Source organism: Trichechus manatus, unplaced genomic scaffold, assembly GCF_000243295.1.
Source record: "Trichechus manatus latirostris isolate Lorelei unplaced genomic scaffold, TriManLat1.0 scaffold00170, whole genome shotgun sequence".
Taxonomy (NCBI): domain Eukaryota; kingdom Metazoa; phylum Chordata; class Mammalia; order Sirenia; family Trichechidae; genus Trichechus; species Trichechus manatus.
The window spans coordinates 5,345,430-5,362,104 of record NW_004444106.1 but is presented as its reverse complement, the minus strand read 5'-3'; the positions used below and the strand labels follow the sequence as shown (position 1 = coordinate 5,362,104).

The window sequence follows — 16,675 nt, the reverse complement described above, 5'->3', positions numbered from 1 at the left end:
GAGGAACCCCAGAAAGCCCTGACCCAGAGCTGTCATTTAGTGAGTCCATGTTGGGATGGTACCCATGGCCCCTCCACAGACCATTCCTGTTTCTCTAGAACATGTGGTCTGCTTGGCTTGGAGATGATAAGGAGGGGGCTTGCCCCCAGCCTCACTCTCTGGGTCCCTAATGATGCTGTTCCTACTCTGGGGAGCAGATACCTCATGGCCCTAGTTATCCCCAGCTCTATGGGGAGGCTGTTCTAGGTTGGGCCCATGCCCTAGCTCAAAGCTATGTGGGTTCCCCCCCCGCAACGCCTCCCAGTCACCTTCCCCCCTTCACTGCTTACCTTGGGCATGGCATCCGTAGGTGCCATCCTGCAGGACACAGATCTCCCGAGGCCCACAACTCCAGCGCACACAGCGAATTCTGTTGTTGCCCTCACAGAAGCAGCGCTGCTTGCAGCCTGTTTTATACCAAGACTCCCCTTCCTAGGGGAGGGAAGAAGGGGAAAGAGGTTATTCCCAGCCCTGCTGCAGTAGCTCACTACCATTCAGATCACTGGCCTGCCTACTCACTGGGGAGGTGTTCCTGCCATGCAGAAGCTCAGAGCTTAATTGGGAAAGTACGGCATTCATTCGCTTATCTGTTCTTTCAATCATTTGTTAGTTCACTGTTTGAACAGATCTTTATCCATCTGTGTCACGCTAGGTGTTAGGGAGTCAGTAAAGAACAAGATAGACAATGTACCTGTCCTAACAGAACTCACCACCCAGTTGGGGACAGTAAACAAGTGAACTAATAGAAAGTGTACTCAGATATGACATGCACCCGAACAAGACAATCAAGGCACCCAATAGTAGTAGCCTACCATTGACACACATAATATACACTTGCTAAAGAGTTTAGAAAAAAATCAGAAGTCATCAAAAATGAAACGGAATGCATAAACATCGATATCTTAGGCATTTTCATTCTCATTACCATGGAGTCGATTCTGACTCATAGTGACCCTATAGGACAGAGTAGAAGTGCCCCATAGGGTTTCCAAGGAGTGGCTGGTGGATTTGAACTGCCAGTCTTTTGGTTAGCAGCTGAGTTCTTAATCACCACACCACCAGGGCTCCACTAGTGAGCTGAAACAGACTGATATTGGCCATTTCAAATAGGACAATCATATGGTATACTAGGCCAGGAATGACAAATTGAAGAGGAATGGTGTTGCATTCATGGTCAGAAAGAACATTTCAAAATCTATCCTGAAGTACAATGTTGTCAGTGATAGGATAATATCCATACACCTACACGGAAGGCCAGTTAATATGACTATTATTCTAATTAATGCACCAACCACTAATGCCAAAGATGAGAAAATTGAAGATTTGTACCAACTTCTGCAGCCTGAAACTGATCAAACATGCACTCAAGATGCATTGATAACTACTTTTGATTGGTATGTGAAAGCTGGAAACAAAGAAGGATTGGTAGTTGGAAAATATGGCCTTGGTGATAGAAATGACGCCAGAGATCGCATGATAGAATTTTGCAAGACCAACAAATTCTGCATTGCAAATGTCTTTTTTACCAACATAAATAGTGACTATACACATGGACCTCACCAGATGGAATACACAGCAATCAAATTGACTACATCTGTTGAAAGAGACGATGGAAAAGTTCAATATCATCAGTCAGAATAAGGCCAGGGGCTGACTGTGAAACAGACCATCAATTGCTCCTATGCAAGATCAAGTTGAAACTGAAGAAAATTAGAACAAGTCCACAAGGGCCAAAGTATGACTTTAAGTATATTCCAACTGAATTTAGAGACCATCTCAAGAATAGATTTGACCCATTAAACACTAACGACCGAAGACCAGACGAGTTGTGGAATGACATCAAGGACATCATACATGAAGAAAGCAAGAGGTCGTTAAACAGACAGGAAAGAAAGAAAAGACCAAAATGGATGTCAGAAGAGACTCTGAAACTTGCTCTTGAACGTACACTAGCTAAAGTGAATGGAAGAAATGAGGAAGTAAAAGAGTTGAACAGAAGATTTCAAAAGGTGGCTTGAGAAGACAAAGTATTATAACGAAATGTGCAAAGACCTAGAGTTAGAAAACCAAAAGGAGAGAACACTGTAGGCATTTTTCAAGCTGAAAGAACTGAAGAGAAAATTCAAGCCTGGAGTTGCAGTTTTGAAGGATTCTACGGGGAAAATTTTTTTAAAAAATTTTTTATTGTACTTTAGATGAAGGTTTACAGAACAGATAGTTTCTCATTAAACAGTACACATATTGTTTTATGACATTGGTCAACAACCTCATGACATGTCAACACTCTCCCTTCTCGACCTTGGGTTCCCTATCACCAGCTTTCCTGTCCCCTCCTGCCTTCTAGTCCTTGTCCCTGCGCTGTTGTGCCCCATTAGTCTTGTTTTGTTTTATGGGCCTGTCTAATCTTTGGCTGAAGGGTGAACCTCAGGAGTGACTTCATTACTGAGTTAAAAGGGTGTCTCAGGGCCATACTCTCGGGGTTTCTCCAGTCTCTGTCAGGTCAGTAAGTCTGGTGTCTTTTTTTTTTATGAGATAGAATTTTGTTCTACATTATTCTCCAGCCCTGTCCGGGACCCTCTATCCTGATCCCTGTCAGAGCAGTCAGTGGTGGTTGCTGGGCACCGTCTAGTTGTACTGGACTCAGTTTGGTGGAGGCCATGGGAGTTGTGGTCCATTAGTCCTCTGGACTAATCTTTCCCTTATATCTTGTTTTCTTCATTCTCCCTTGCTCCCGAAGGGGTGAGACCAGTGGACTATCTTAGATGACTGCTCACAAGCTTTTAAGACCCCAGACGCTACTCACCAAGGTAGAACGCAGAACGTTTTCTTTATAAACTATGCTACGCCAATTGAACTAGATGTTCCCTGAGACCATAGTCCCCACAGCCCTCCGTCCAGTAATTTGGTCCCTCAGGGAGTTTGAATGTGTCTATGAAGCTTCCATGACCTTCCCTTGCACCAGTTGTGCTGGCTTCCCCAGTATTGTGTACTGTTTTACCTTTCACCAAAGTTACCACTTATCTATTGTCTATTTAGTGTCCCCCCCCCACCCCGCCCCTCCCTCGTAACTGTGTGTAAACCTTTTTATGAGTTTTTACAGTAGTGGTCTCATACAATATTTGTCCTTTTGTGATTGACTTATTTCACTTAGCATAATGCCCTCCAGATTCATCCATGTTATGAGATGCTTCACAGATTCATCATTGTTCTTTATCGGTGCATAATACTCCATTGTGTATATGTACCATAGTTTGTTTATCCATTCATCTGTTGATGGGCATCTAGGTTGTTTCCATCTTTTTGCTATTGTGAACAATGCTGCAGTGAACATGGGTGTGCATATATCTATTTGTGTGACAGCTCTTATCTCTAGATATATTTCTAGGAGTGGGATTGCTGGATCATATGGTATTTCTATTTCTAGCTTTCTAAGGAAGCACCATATCATTTTCCAAAATGGTTGTATAATTTTGCATTCCCACCAGCAGTGCATAAGAGTTCCATTCTCCCTGCACCCTCTCTAACATTTGTTATTTCCAGTTTTTTTTATTTGTGCCAGTAATGCTGGGGTAAGATGGTATCTATCTCATTGTGCTTTTGATTTGCATTTCTCTAATGGCTAGTGATTGAGAGCATTTCCTCATGTGTCTGTTGGCTGGCTGAATGCCTTCTTTGGTGAAGTGTCTGTTCATTTCCTTGGCCCATTTTTTAATTGGATTATTTGTCTTTTGTTGTAGAGGTGTTGGATTTTCTTGTAGATTTTAGAGATTAGACCTTTGTCTGATTTGCAATGTCCAAAATTTTTTCCCCAGTCTGTAGGTTCTCTTTTCACTCTTTTGGTGAAGTCTTCTGATGAGCGTAAGTGTTCAATTTTTAGAAGATCTCTATCAGGAAAATATTAAACGATGCAGGAAGCATCAAAAAAAGATGGAAGCAATACACAGAGTCACTGTACCAAAAAGAACTGGTTGATGTTCAATCATTTCAGGAGGTAGCATGTGATCAAGAAGTGATGGTACTGAAGGAAGAAGTCCAAGCTGCACTGACGGCATTGGCAAGAAACAAGACTCCAGAAACTGACAAAATACCAAATGAGATGTTTCAACAAATCGATGCAGTGCTGGAGGTGCTCACTCATCTATGCCAAGAAATTTGGAAGACAGCTACCTGGCCAACCAACTGCAAAAGATCCATATTTGTGCCCATTCCAAAGAAAGGTGATCCAACAGATTTTGGAAATTATTGAATAATATCATTAATATCACACACAAGTAAAATTTTGCTGAAGATCATTTAAAAGTGGTTGCAGCAGTACATTGACAGGGAACTGCCAGAAATTCAAGCTGGATTCAGAAGAGGAAATGGAACGAGGGATATCATTGGTGATGTCAGATGGATCTTGGCTGAAAGCAGAGAATACCAGAAAGATGTTTACCTGTGTTTTATTGACAATGCAAAGGCATTGGACTGTGCGGATCATAACAAATTATGGATAACATTGCGAAGAATGGGAATTCCAGAACACTTAACTGTGCTTATGAGGAACCTGTACATAGATCAAGAGGTGCTTGTTCAAACAAAACAAGGGGATACTGCGTGGTTTAGAATTCAGGAAAGGTGTGCTTCAGGGTCGTATCCTTTCATTATACTTATTCAATCTGTATGCTGAGCAAATAATCCAAGAAGCTGGACTATATGAAGAAGGACGCAGCATCAGGATTGGAGGAAGACTCATTAACAACCTGCAATATGCAGGTGATACAGCCTGGCTTGCTGAAAGTAAAGAGGACTTGAAGCACTTACTGATGAAGATCAAAGATCACAGCCTTCAGTATGGATTACACCTCAACATAGAGAAAACAGAAATCCTCACAACTGGGTCAATAAGCAACATCATGATAAATAGAGAAAAGATTGAAGTTATCAAGGATTTCATTTTACTTGGATCCATAATCAACACCCATGGAATCAGCAGTCAAGAAATCAAATGACATATTCATTGCATTGGGCAAATCTGCTGCAAAAGACCTCTTTAAAGTGTTAAAAAGCAAAGATGTCACTTTAAGGACTAAGATGTGCCTGACCCAAGCCATGATGTTTTCAATCGCCTCATATGCACATGAAAGCTGGACAATGAATAAAGAAGACCAAAGAAGAACTGATGCTTTTGAATTATGGTGTTGGCAAAAAATATTGAATATACCATGGACTGCCAGAAGAACCAACAAATCTGTCTTGGAAGAAGTACAGTCAGAATGCTCCCTAGACGCAAGAATGGCAAGACTTCGTCTCACATTCTTTGGAGGGACCAGACCCTGAAGAAGGATATCATGCTTGGTAAAGTAGACGGTCAGCAAAAAAGAGGAAGATCCTCAAGGAGATGGATGGACACAGTGGCTGCAACCATGGGCTCAAGCATAGCTACAGTCATGAGGATGGCGCAGGACCAGGCAGTGTACACAGAGTCACTATGAGTCGGAACCAACTCGAAGGTATCGAACAACAACAACAACAAAAGAGTTTAGAGAGAGAGGCGTTCTGACTTTGCCTATCAGGGAGGCTTCCAGAAGGAGGCAGCATTGCAGGAACTGCAACCAATGTCACAGAAGAATTTTTTGTATAAAATTTTGAATGAAAAAACTAATTTGCGCAGTAAACTTTCACCTAAAGCACAATAAAATTTAAAAAAAAAAGAAAGAAAAGAAACAGAAAAATAAAAAAGGAGGCAGTACTTTAGCAGAGCCCGGGGGGAAGTGAAGGATTCCAATAGGCAGAGGTGGCTGGGAGGCAGAGAAAGGTGAAGAGCGGCTAGCAAAATGGCAAAACTGGGAGAAGAGCAAGGTGTGGACCCAGAGCATTCGGTGGGCCAGACTAGAATGGGGGTGGGGCAGAGGGGAGGAGAGCTAAGCGAAAGTCACATGGTGGAGGGCTTCGAGGGACACCAGCTCCATCTCTGGGCCTTGTGAGAGAAGGGCACAGATGAGGCTCTGGCTCCAGTGCTGTCTCTGAGAAGACTGAAAACAGGGGCCAAGAAGAGGCTGAGATCCTTTAGGGGAAAGAGACCCTTAGGAGGAGAGGAGAGAGGCTTTGGAAAGAGCACAGATGAGATACAGAAATGCAGAGGGCGTGGGGAAATCTGAAGTGTGAGCAAAAGGATTCCATCTGAAGCAAAAGGCAGGGAGGGACAGCAGGAAAGATGGAAGAGAGCGAGCTAGGGGTCTCAGGTTCTGCAAAGCAAAACAAACGAAAAAAAAAACCATTGTCATGGAGTCAGTTCTGACTCATAGTGACCCTATGGGACACAGTAGAACTGCCCCATAGGGTTTCCAAGGAGCAGCTGGTGGATTCGAACTGCTGACCTTTTGGTTCTGCAAGGGGGTGGGAAAAAAAAGGAAGTTGGCACCGAGCCAGAGTGTTCCTAATCCCAGCCCTATGTTTCCCTGGCCTTCTCTCTCCTGCCTCTCTCTCATCCTTGCCCAGGGCTGTTCTCTCAGATTTCAGTGTTCTGAGGTGTCCTTTTTGGCTCCAGGGCTGAGAGGACAACCCCAGCTGCTCACCTCAAAGTAGGCCCCTGGGGACTGGAGGCACCCACACCGGTTTTTGGGGACACAACGAAGGCCACTGAGGACAAAGCCCGGGTTGCACTCGCAGCCCTCCACACAGCGGTCCGGGCAGGACATGCCGGAGAATCCTGAATGGCAGGTCTCAGGGCACGACTTGGCACAAAGGGAATACCTGCTGTTGGGTGGGCAGGCCAGAGCTGGTGGAGGCAGAAGCACAGGGGAGAAGAGGGTGAGGCAGGGCAGGAAAGGAGAGAGCATGTTGAGAGAGCCCTGCACCCAGAAGCACCTGCCTGGGTGCAGGAGGAGGGCAAGCAGACACACCTCAAGGACTGTCCTTCCTCCCTCTCATCCCGCTCCCCGGGTAGCTGTCCTTTGCGGTCTCTTCTCTCCCACACACCCGTTTGCGACCACTTCTAAATAATTGGCTTTGCAATCAATGCTGTGGAGGATTAAACGTGCTCAGGTGGAGCGTGGGATTAAAAGAGCCTTTGTGCTTCTTTGTCTGGCTCCGATATCAGCCTGCGGCCCCAGCTTTATATGTGCTCTGTTCCCAGAGGGTGAGCTAGTGGCTCTATGCCTGGCTCATCACAGGGGGCATGGCATCCATTCCTCCACATCACATGAATCCTCCGCCCACTCGGCTGCCCAATTTTAAGGAGAGACAGGGGCTGAGAGAAGCGTGACTGGCTTTTGCTCCCTAGGCCCGGAGGACCCTGTCTCCAGGAACCCGACCAAGCTTTGGAGCTAAAGGGCCACCACAGACCTCGGTGCGAGGAGACTGACCAAGGGCAGAAGAGACTCATGGTGCTGCTTTGGGGCCCCAAATGCCAAGGAAATGGGGCAGTCCTGGTATGCCCTACATGGCACATGTTTGGACTGTATGTATGCGTTTGGTGACTTTGGCACGCAGAGAAACCTATACATGTTCACTCCACACAGCCTCTTGTCGCTTAGAAGGTTTTCTGAGTTTGCAAGTGTCTTTGTGAATTTCTCAGTGGGAGTTCCTCACGCTACAGATTTCACCGTCTTTGTATGAAACTGAAGGAGTTCAACTGGGCCGTGTCCAAGCTCGAGCTAACACATATGCTACATTCCAGGACTCTGCTCATGTCTGTCTGAAGGAAGGGGTCCTTCACCCTTTCCCCTGTTCTTGGCACAACTCACGGCAGAACTGGGGGCTTCTCCAGGGCTTCACCATGAGGCCAGCAGCCTGGCAGGTCTCCGTCAAGGCCGCCATCTGGGCACACAGCATCTGCTGCAGCCCCTGAAAGTTGCACATGTCAAACAAGCAGCTCTCGTAGTAGAAAAAGGCCTTGAGGTGAGGCAGGCATGCTCTGAGAGGAGAGATAGAGTCAGAGGGAATGAAGGGGCAGACCCTCGTGGGATCCCAGGCACAGCCCTTCCTGCCTTCCTTCATACCCAAATATTCCATTGGGGTCGATGAGCCGTCCACAGAACTCTGGCCCCAGCAGGCTGTTATGCAAAGCTGAGTCACAAGATGGGGGACTTGCCTGGTTCCTCTGGCACCTAGAAGAGACCCACCCCAAACCCACTAAGAGCCAAGACTTGCATCCAGCTGTGGCCCCTAACCCAGCTGTCGGTGAGGCTGAAATAATAGTCTCATGGCTCTTGGCAACCCCTGGTGGAGAACATTTGAACACCAAATCCTAGAGAAGGAGGAAAAGGCTGGCAGCCTTCAGAGACAGGCAAGCAGGAGGCTGGGCTTCTCAGAAAGGTTTAGTCTTAGGTATCATCAATGGTAGAGTCCCTGGGTGGTACACGCTCATCTGCTAACCGAAAAGTTGGAGGTTCGAAGTCACCCAGAGGCACCTTGGAAAAAAGGCCTTGGTGATCTACTTCCAAAAAAATCAGTCACTGAAAACCTTATGAACACAGTTCTACTCTGACACACATGGGGTCACCATGATTTTGAATCAACTTGATGGCAGTGGAATCAATGGAGGGCGTGAGAGGGGTGGTAAGGGGTTCGTGAACTCGGCAGGGGAATGGAGCTGGGAGAATTACAGAAGGTGAGGGGATAGACAAGAGTAGAGAGGAAAAAGAATGCTTGGATATTAAAAGGGAAAAGGAGCAGGAGGGCAGAGACGAGATGGGGAGCCCACCTGGACCACCCTGGAAGGGTCCTCACTCACTCCTTATCTTCATCCCCTGCTATTTGCCAGCTGTTCCCGAGCTCCTCATCGTCCCGTGCTAGGTTGCCATCCGGCTTCTTGTTGTCGTTGCTGCTGTCACCATCATAGTTTCCACAGAAACCACAGAGCCTGCTAAAGTAGGTGCTACCGGGGAGAGAAGGAGGTATAATGGGGAAAAGGGTTCAGTCATTTGAGGGCCCACAGGCAGAGAGCAGAGTGAGCTGGGGGAGCCAGGGAATAGGGTTAAGAGGTTCAGACCCTGAACAAGGGTCCCATGCCAGGTGCCAGGCCCACGAGAACCTCACAGGCCTCCCCTTCCTCCCCAAGTCACCCTCACAATCTCTGTCTTCCCTTTCTGCTCACATCCCATCTGCCAGCCATCACAAACCTCCTGCTGGCCCTAAAACACACGAGTTTCTTTTTGCATTTGTGTTCACTGTTCTTGTAATGTACTTCCTTCTCTTGTTTGTCCCTCTGGGGAGCAGCTCTTCTTTGAAGACTGGGATCAAGTGACTACCCTTCTGAAAGCCCATCAGGGCCTATCAGTGACTTCTTCTAGCACGTTCCCAAAGCATTGTGTGTATACCCTGATATTATCACCCTGCTCTGAAACCATTTCCTCCTGTCTGCTCGGCCTAAAGAAGGAGGGATCCCATAGTCTTCCCTCTCCCCGTGCTGAGCTAGGTGCTTTTTACCCATTGGGAGGTTGATAAATGATTGAGAACTGTTAAACATGAGGAAGCAGAATAGAAGGGGAAGGAACTGGGTGGGTCCTAGGAGAGAGAGAGACAGGATAGGGAGACGCGGCAGCTGCCTCACTGGGTCACCCCCTCACCTGGTCACAGTCACATACAGTTGCTGGTCGCCATCCCACCTCACCCGCAAGCCAAATGCTGTCTGCAGCTCCATAAACCGCCCACTTTGAGTCAAGAAGATACCTTGAAAAGGCATGGCTGGGAGGGTGACTTGCTGACCCCCAACCTGGAAGGTAAGGAAGAGGGAAGAGACAGAAACAACATGGAGGTCAGGGAGAACCCCAAACAGATTCCCATTCCCGGAGGGAGGCAGAACATCCTCCATGGCAATCAAACCTCTCCCACTTATTGTGGTTTGGAGCTCACAAAGAACTTTCACCATTGTTATTTTATTTTATTTAAGCCCATCCCTAAGAAGGTTTGAGGGCTGGAGGAGCTGGCAAGCATGAGGCCACAGCAGCCCACAGAAGCAGGCCACAGCCAGGCCAGTGGCCCTGGGAGGGCGAGGTGGAGGACGAGGCTCACCAGTGTGTGTCTGCCCTTGAGCAGGGTGATGGTGGTCTGGGGCAGGGTCACGTAGACTTTGCTCAGGCAGGAGACGCCTTCCTGTCCTCGTTCCTCATTCTTGACTGCCACCCTGAAGTATGGGTCTGGGTGGCAAAAGGGATGAAGAGAGCCCAGGGATTCATTTAACAAGCATTTCTGAGCGCCCACTGTAAGAGGGGCCCTGAGCCTGGCACCGAGGGGGTAAAGGCCACAGAGACATGGGCCCTGCAGTTCAACAGGGGAGACAGCACACAAACATGAGTTGGGCATGACGTCTCCCCACTCCCAGAACAGCCTGTAACTGTGAGCTGCCTATCTGTCTCCACTCAGGGGACTGCGACATCCTTGAGGGCAGGAGTGTCTGTGCTACTTCTTTGGTGTCTTTCACAGTGACCACCATGATGCCAGGCACTCAGTAGTCCCTCAGTAAAAGTTTGCCAAGGAAGCAACTGATGAAGAGAAGCAGGCTCAACTGCATTCTCCCCACTAGTCTGTCTGGTCCTGAGGAAGTTCCTGCTGCTAGGGTGGACCTCTCAACACTCACCTTCCAGAAGACCTTGCCCCAATCCTGCCTCTTTCCCCCCATCTGCTCCTGCCCTTTACTGTGCTCCCAGGATCAGCAGTTGTGACCTCAGACCCTTCATCTAGGGCGTGGCAGGCATCTCCAGGGCCCTACCTGTTGAGTTGTCACAGGGATGGGTCAAGATGTAGGTGCATTTGCCCATGAAGCTAAAGTGCCTCCCGTCAAAGGTGAGATAATGAGGGTCTCCATAAGCCAAGCAGGTGGCAGTGCCTGCCAAAGGGAGAGAGAGGGTCACATGAAGCTGGCTCCACCACCCCACCAAGCTGTGCCCCACATCCCACCTTACCCACCCAGTGACCTTCCCCAGCTCCTCTGGTCAAGGGAAGGATTGGGGCCCTGGTGTCACACCACTGACAGGCTGGCAGGCAGGGGCAGCATACGGGGAGGGTCTCACCATAGGGGTGGCATCCGTACTGGCCATTCTGCAGCTGGCACACTTTGTGTGTCCCGCACTGAGAGGCCTGGCACTCCAGGTGACTGCCAGACGAGCAACGGCAATGCTCTGTGCAGTTGGGGCTAAACCACTCGGCCCCAGGCTGGAAGCAAGGATCCCGAGTCACACACTATAGCCCTTGGGACCCTTTCCCCTTCTTCTCCACACTGTGCCAGGAGACAAGATGCTCTCTCATGCACAGAACTTACCTTGCTCATACTCTTCCCACCGTCTACCAGATACCCTGTCCCACCACGGGACATTTGCACATGCTGTTCTCTCATCTTGGAATGCTCTTCCCTCTCCTCTTTCTAAATCATTCCTTCGCAACCAGCAGAGCTCACTCAAGGGTCACTTTCTTAGGAAGACTCCCCAGACCTCCCTAACTAGGTCATCCTCTTACCTCTGGGTACCCTTCCTTCAGAGAACTTACCAGAGTTGCACTTTTATATTTATTTTTGTGATTATTCAACTGTAAACACCCTGTGTAAGGTACCTGGTCTGTCTCTGCTCATCATCTTGGCCACAATATGTAGCACAGTGCCTAGCAGAGTGCTCTTATTCAATAAATACTTGTTGAATGAAAGACTGGCCTAGACCCAATATATCCCTCAATCTGAGAGCATCGTGAGGGCAAAGACCATGTCGCTTTCATAGTAACCCCAATGCCAGGAGACTAGATGTTTGCTGAATGCACAAATACATGCGTAAGTGAATGTATGCCTCCCAGGGCAGAGGGAAGAGATGTTTGATGCTGATGGTTGTGACCGATCTTTCTCCCCAGGCTGTGGCTGAAGCTAACCATAACACTGACACAGAGAGACCCAGGAGACTGGTTAAAGGGGAGGTGGGGGAGGAAGTGGCCCCCGAAAAGACAAGCAGCTCTGAACACTGGTGGGAAGAACACTTGGAGCTAGAGAAGAGGCATTGTACACTAATGAATGCCTAACACACTTTTAATTAATAGGTTGCATATGATAGTTATCATAAGTTGCTAATAATAATAATTAACATTTATAAGTAATTGGTATGTGTCAGAATCTAATTTCATCTGCACAACAATCTTATGAGGTAGGAAAATCTATTGTGCACATTTTATAGATATGGAGACAGAATTAGAGAGGTAAGAACTTGCCCAGCGTCACCCAGACAATGAGTGCTGGAGCCAGGATTCACGCTTGGTTGCCTGATTCTAGAGCTCACTATCCAATATGGTGGCCACCAGCCACATGTGGCTACTGAGCTCTTGAAATGTGGCCAGTCCACACTGAGATATGCTATAAGTGTAAAATGCATACTGGATTTTGAAGACTTAACATGAAAAAAAAAAGAATATATTTGGGACCCTTTCCCCTTCTCCACCCTGTGCCAGTAGAGAAGATACTTTCTTATGCACATACCTCATAAATTTGTATTCATTACATGCTGAACCAATATATTATTGGTTTGTTATTACGTTATATTACAATATATTATTGGGTCACTATTACATTATATTACAATATATTGTATATTACGATTAATTAAATCTGTTCCTTTTTCCTTTTTTAATGTGGCGACCAGGAAATGTAAAATGACATGTGTGTGGCCTCCACTCAGTCTTTATCGGATAGCGCTGGCCCACAGCCTGTGCCCCTCTAGAGCCCCAAGAGACCACTGATTAGGGGAGACAAAACAGTAAGTCCCCTCTTTTTGACTTATCAGGATTTTCGAGTTCCTTTGGAAGAAAAGTCCAAGCCTTTGGGGTGCTGGATTCTGCCCCGAAACATGTTAGATGTCCTACTCAGTGTCCAGTGCCCTCTGTATACACAGGAACCTCAGACTTTCCTCAGGATGAATACGGAGGGTCCTTTACCACATGGTTGGTCTAATCCCTAATGCATCATTAAGGCTGCCATTACAGGGCAGAGAAGTACGGAAATATGAGACTCTAAGGACCACAGGATCCTGATCCTTCTCTCACCTCAGCATCATGCCAAACCAAAGAGGGTATTTAACAAATACGTGTTGTATGAACAGAGCTGATCATCAGAAACCCCATGCTGAATGACTCCGACACTGTGTAACTACTGCTTGGGAGGTGGCCCCCCCAGGAGCATCCCACGGATCCAAATTCACCTCACCTGGGGAAGACACAGGGAGCCGTGGTGGTGCAGTGGTTAAAGTACTTGGCTGCTAATTGAAAGGCTGGCCTTGTGAACCTACCAGCCACTCCAAGGGAGAAAGATGTGACAGTCTGTTTCCGTAAAAATTTACAGCCTTGGAAACTCTGTGTGTGGGGCAGTTCCACTCTGCCCTATAGGGTTGCTATGAGTCAGAATCCACTTGACAACAGCGGAGTTGGTTTTTTTGGTGGGGGGGGGGGGGCGTGCGGTACATGGAGCTAGAATCCAGCTGTTCTGCTAGCAATTGCCCTCAGAGGATCCAGGCATCCCAGTGGTCTCACCTTGTAATAGTTGTTGTTGTAGAAGCAATTGCAGGAAGAGGCTTTGATGCAGCGGGAGTGACTAAGCAAAAAGCCGGCATTACAGACACAGCCTGGCCTGCAGGGGAGCTGACAGGTAGGCCTGGGGTTCTCGCAGGATGCAGGGCAGGCACAGGACTCATAGTGGGCATCTGAGGGACAGGTCGCTAACAGGGAAATACAGCCTTAGTTAATCAATCCTCCACTCCACAGCCTTTCTCAGAGAGCTTTCCTGTCTTTCCCCTACCCTCAAACTCAAGTTCTTCTCTAAGAAGTAGGTCCATATCATTCAGCCTTAAAAAGGAAGGAAGTAACCTTCATCCATTGTTGTTGGTAATTTAAAATGATGCAGCAGCTGTGGAAAAGTTTGGCGGTTCCTAAAAAACTAAGCATAGAATTACCATATGATCTAGCAATTCCACTCTTCGGTAGATACCCAAAAGAATTAAAAGCAGGAACGCAAACAAATACTTGTACACCAGTTTTCACTGTAACGTTATCCACAATAGCCAAAAGGTGGAAACAGCCTAAATGTCCATCAACAGATGAATGGAAAAACAAATGTGAAACATCCATACAATGGAATACTACTCAGCCATAAAGAGAAATGAAGTCCTGATACAGGCTACAACGCGGATGAACCTTGAAACATGCTAAGTGAAGTCAGTCACAAAAAGACAAATAGTATATGATCCCAATTACATGAAATATCTAGAATAGGCAAGTGTGTAGAGACCAAAGTTCATTAGTTGTTACCAGGGATGAGTGGTAGGGAGAGGAAAAGGAGGACTCATTGCTTAGGGGACACAGAGCTTCTTCTGTTAAGGGTGATGGAAAAACTTGGGAATGGTGATAGCGATGGTTGAACAACATGACGAACATACACAATGTCACTGAACTGTACGTGTAAAGATTGCAGAAATGGCAAATGTTCTGTTACCTATATACTTACCACAATTTAAAAAAAAAAGGAATGAGGTATTGAAATATGTCACAACATGGATGAACCTTGAAAACATTACGCTAAGTGAAAGAAGCCAGACCCAAAAGACCACAAATTGTATCTTTCCGTCTCTACGAAATGTCCATAATAAGCAAATCTATAGAGACAGAAAGTAGATTACTGGTTGCTTAGGGCTGAGGAGAGGGATGGAAGGGTGGGTGATAGCTAAAGGGGATGGGGTTTTTTTTTGAGATGATAAAAATGTTCTAAAGTTGACTGTAGCAATGGTTGCATATATCTGTAAATATACTTAAAACCACTGAATTATACACTTCCAATGAGTGAATTTTAGGGTATGTGAATTATATCTCAAAATAAAAAAGAAAGAAAGAAGTCAAGTTCTTGGTTCCCGGCAACCCCTACCCCACCCCTGCCCTGCTGTCCCTCTGACCAAAGGTAGTCTTCATAGTTTCTTCTAAAGTCTCTCATAGTCTGATTCGTCTGTCCTCTAAGACTGCAATTTTTCTGCAAGAAGTATCTCTTTCCCTAACTCTCCTGCTGTTTCTTATTTTCAGCTCTTTTCCCAATGCTTCACCTCATACCTGGAGCAGGTATAGGGGTTGCAGTGGTGCCGAGGGTTACACTGGTTGTGAAGGCACTTGGAGCAGTTGGAGTCATCACCAAGATTGTTGGCCCAATGGGTTTGAGTGTTGGGCTGGTGTAGGCTATCATAGGAGCTGTGTGCTTTTCTGTGGGGAGGGTGGATTTTTCCAAGGGGGTAGTGGGCTCCTCATTGAGGATGGTGGGCTTTTCGGTGGGTTTTTCAGTGGGGACAGTGGGTTCCTCAGTGGGGACAGTGGGTTCCTCAGTGGGGACGGTCAGCTCCTCAGTAGGGACAGTGGGCTCCTCAGTGGGGACAGTGGGCTCCTCAGTGGGGATGGTGGGCTTTTCGGTGGGTTTTTCAGTGGGGACAGTGAGCTTTTTAGTAGGCATGGTGGGTTTTTCTGTGGCAAGGGTAGGCTTTTCTGTGGGGAGGGTGGACTTTTCCGTGGGGAGAATGGGTTTTTCAGTGGGTAGAGTAGGCTTCTCAGTGGGGATGATGGGCTTTTCAGTGGGGATGGTGGGCTTTTCTGTGGGAAGGGTGGGTGTTTCTGTGGTGATTGTGGTTTCTTCTGTGGAGAAGGTGGGTGTTTCTGTGAGGATGGTGGGTTTTTCTGTGAGGATGGTGGGCTTTTCCGTGGGGGCTGTGGGTTTTTCAGTGAGGATAGTAGGTACTTCCGTGGGGACTGTGAGTTTTTCAGTAGGGACAGTGGATTTTTCTGTGGAGACCATGGGCACCTCTGTGGGGACAGTTGACTTTTCTGTGGGGACGGTGGGTTTTTCAGTGGGAACTGTGGGCACTTCTGTAGGGACAGTGGGCTTTTCAGTGGAGATGGTGGGTTTTTCAGTAGGGATAGTGGGCTCTTCTGTGGGGACAGCAGGCTCTTCTGTGGGGACAGCAGGCTCTTCTGTGTGGACAGTGGGTTTTTCAGTGGGGATGGTAGGTTTTTCAGCCAAGATGGTAGGTTTTTCTGTAGGGGTGGTGGGTTTTTCTGTGAGGACAGTGGGCTCTTCTGCGTGGACAGTGGGTTTTTCAGTTGCGACAGTGGGTTTTTCAGTGGGGACAGTGGGCTCTTCAGTGGGTATGGTAGGTTTTTCTGTTGGGGTGGTGGGTTTTTCTGTGAGGACAATGGGCTCTTCTGTGTGGACGGTAGGTTTTTCAGTGGGGATGATAGGTTTTTCTGTGGGGATAGTGGGCTTTTCTGTGGGGACAGTGGACTTTTCAGTGGAGACAGTGGGCTCTTCAGTGGGGACTATGGGCTCTTCAATGGGGGCAGTGGGCTCTTCAGTGGGGATGGTGGGTCTTTCTGTGGGAACAATGGGCTTTTCTGTGGGGGTGGTGGGCTTTTCAGTGGGGACAGTGGGCTTTTCTTTGGGGATGGTGGGCTTTTCAGTGGGGGCTGTACATTTTTCTGTGGGGATGGTGGTTTTTTCTGTGGTGGTGGTGGGCTTTTTAGTGGGGGTGGTACATTTTTCTGTGGGGATGGTGGTTTCTTCAGTGGGGACAGTGGGTTTTTCTGTGGGGACAGGAGGTGGTTCAGTGGCGATGGTAGGTGGAACTGGGTGTATCCCAGGAAGCATTATGGACATAGGTCC

The 16,675-nt window shown here is 47.4% G+C and overlaps 1 protein-coding gene across 1 annotated transcript in view; it reads right to left on the bottom strand.

Annotated features, from left to right (window-relative positions):
- The window catches only part of ZAN (zonadhesin), a 44,932-nt gene that overhangs the window by 18,682 nt on the left and 9,575 nt on the right, over positions 1 to 16,675 (bottom strand). Inside the window, 11 exon segments of the mRNA XM_023740979.1 lie at positions 330 to 471; positions 6,597 to 6,799; positions 7,767 to 7,936; positions 8,022 to 8,129; positions 8,756 to 8,899; positions 9,591 to 9,736; positions 10,036 to 10,160; positions 10,733 to 10,849; positions 11,034 to 11,175; positions 13,519 to 13,703; positions 15,082 to 16,658. Of these exon segments, the coding sequence (XP_023596747.1) occupies positions 330 to 471; positions 6,597 to 6,799; positions 7,767 to 7,936; positions 8,022 to 8,129; positions 8,756 to 8,899; positions 9,591 to 9,736; positions 10,036 to 10,160; positions 10,733 to 10,849; positions 11,034 to 11,175; positions 13,519 to 13,703; positions 15,082 to 16,658 (3,059 nt within the window).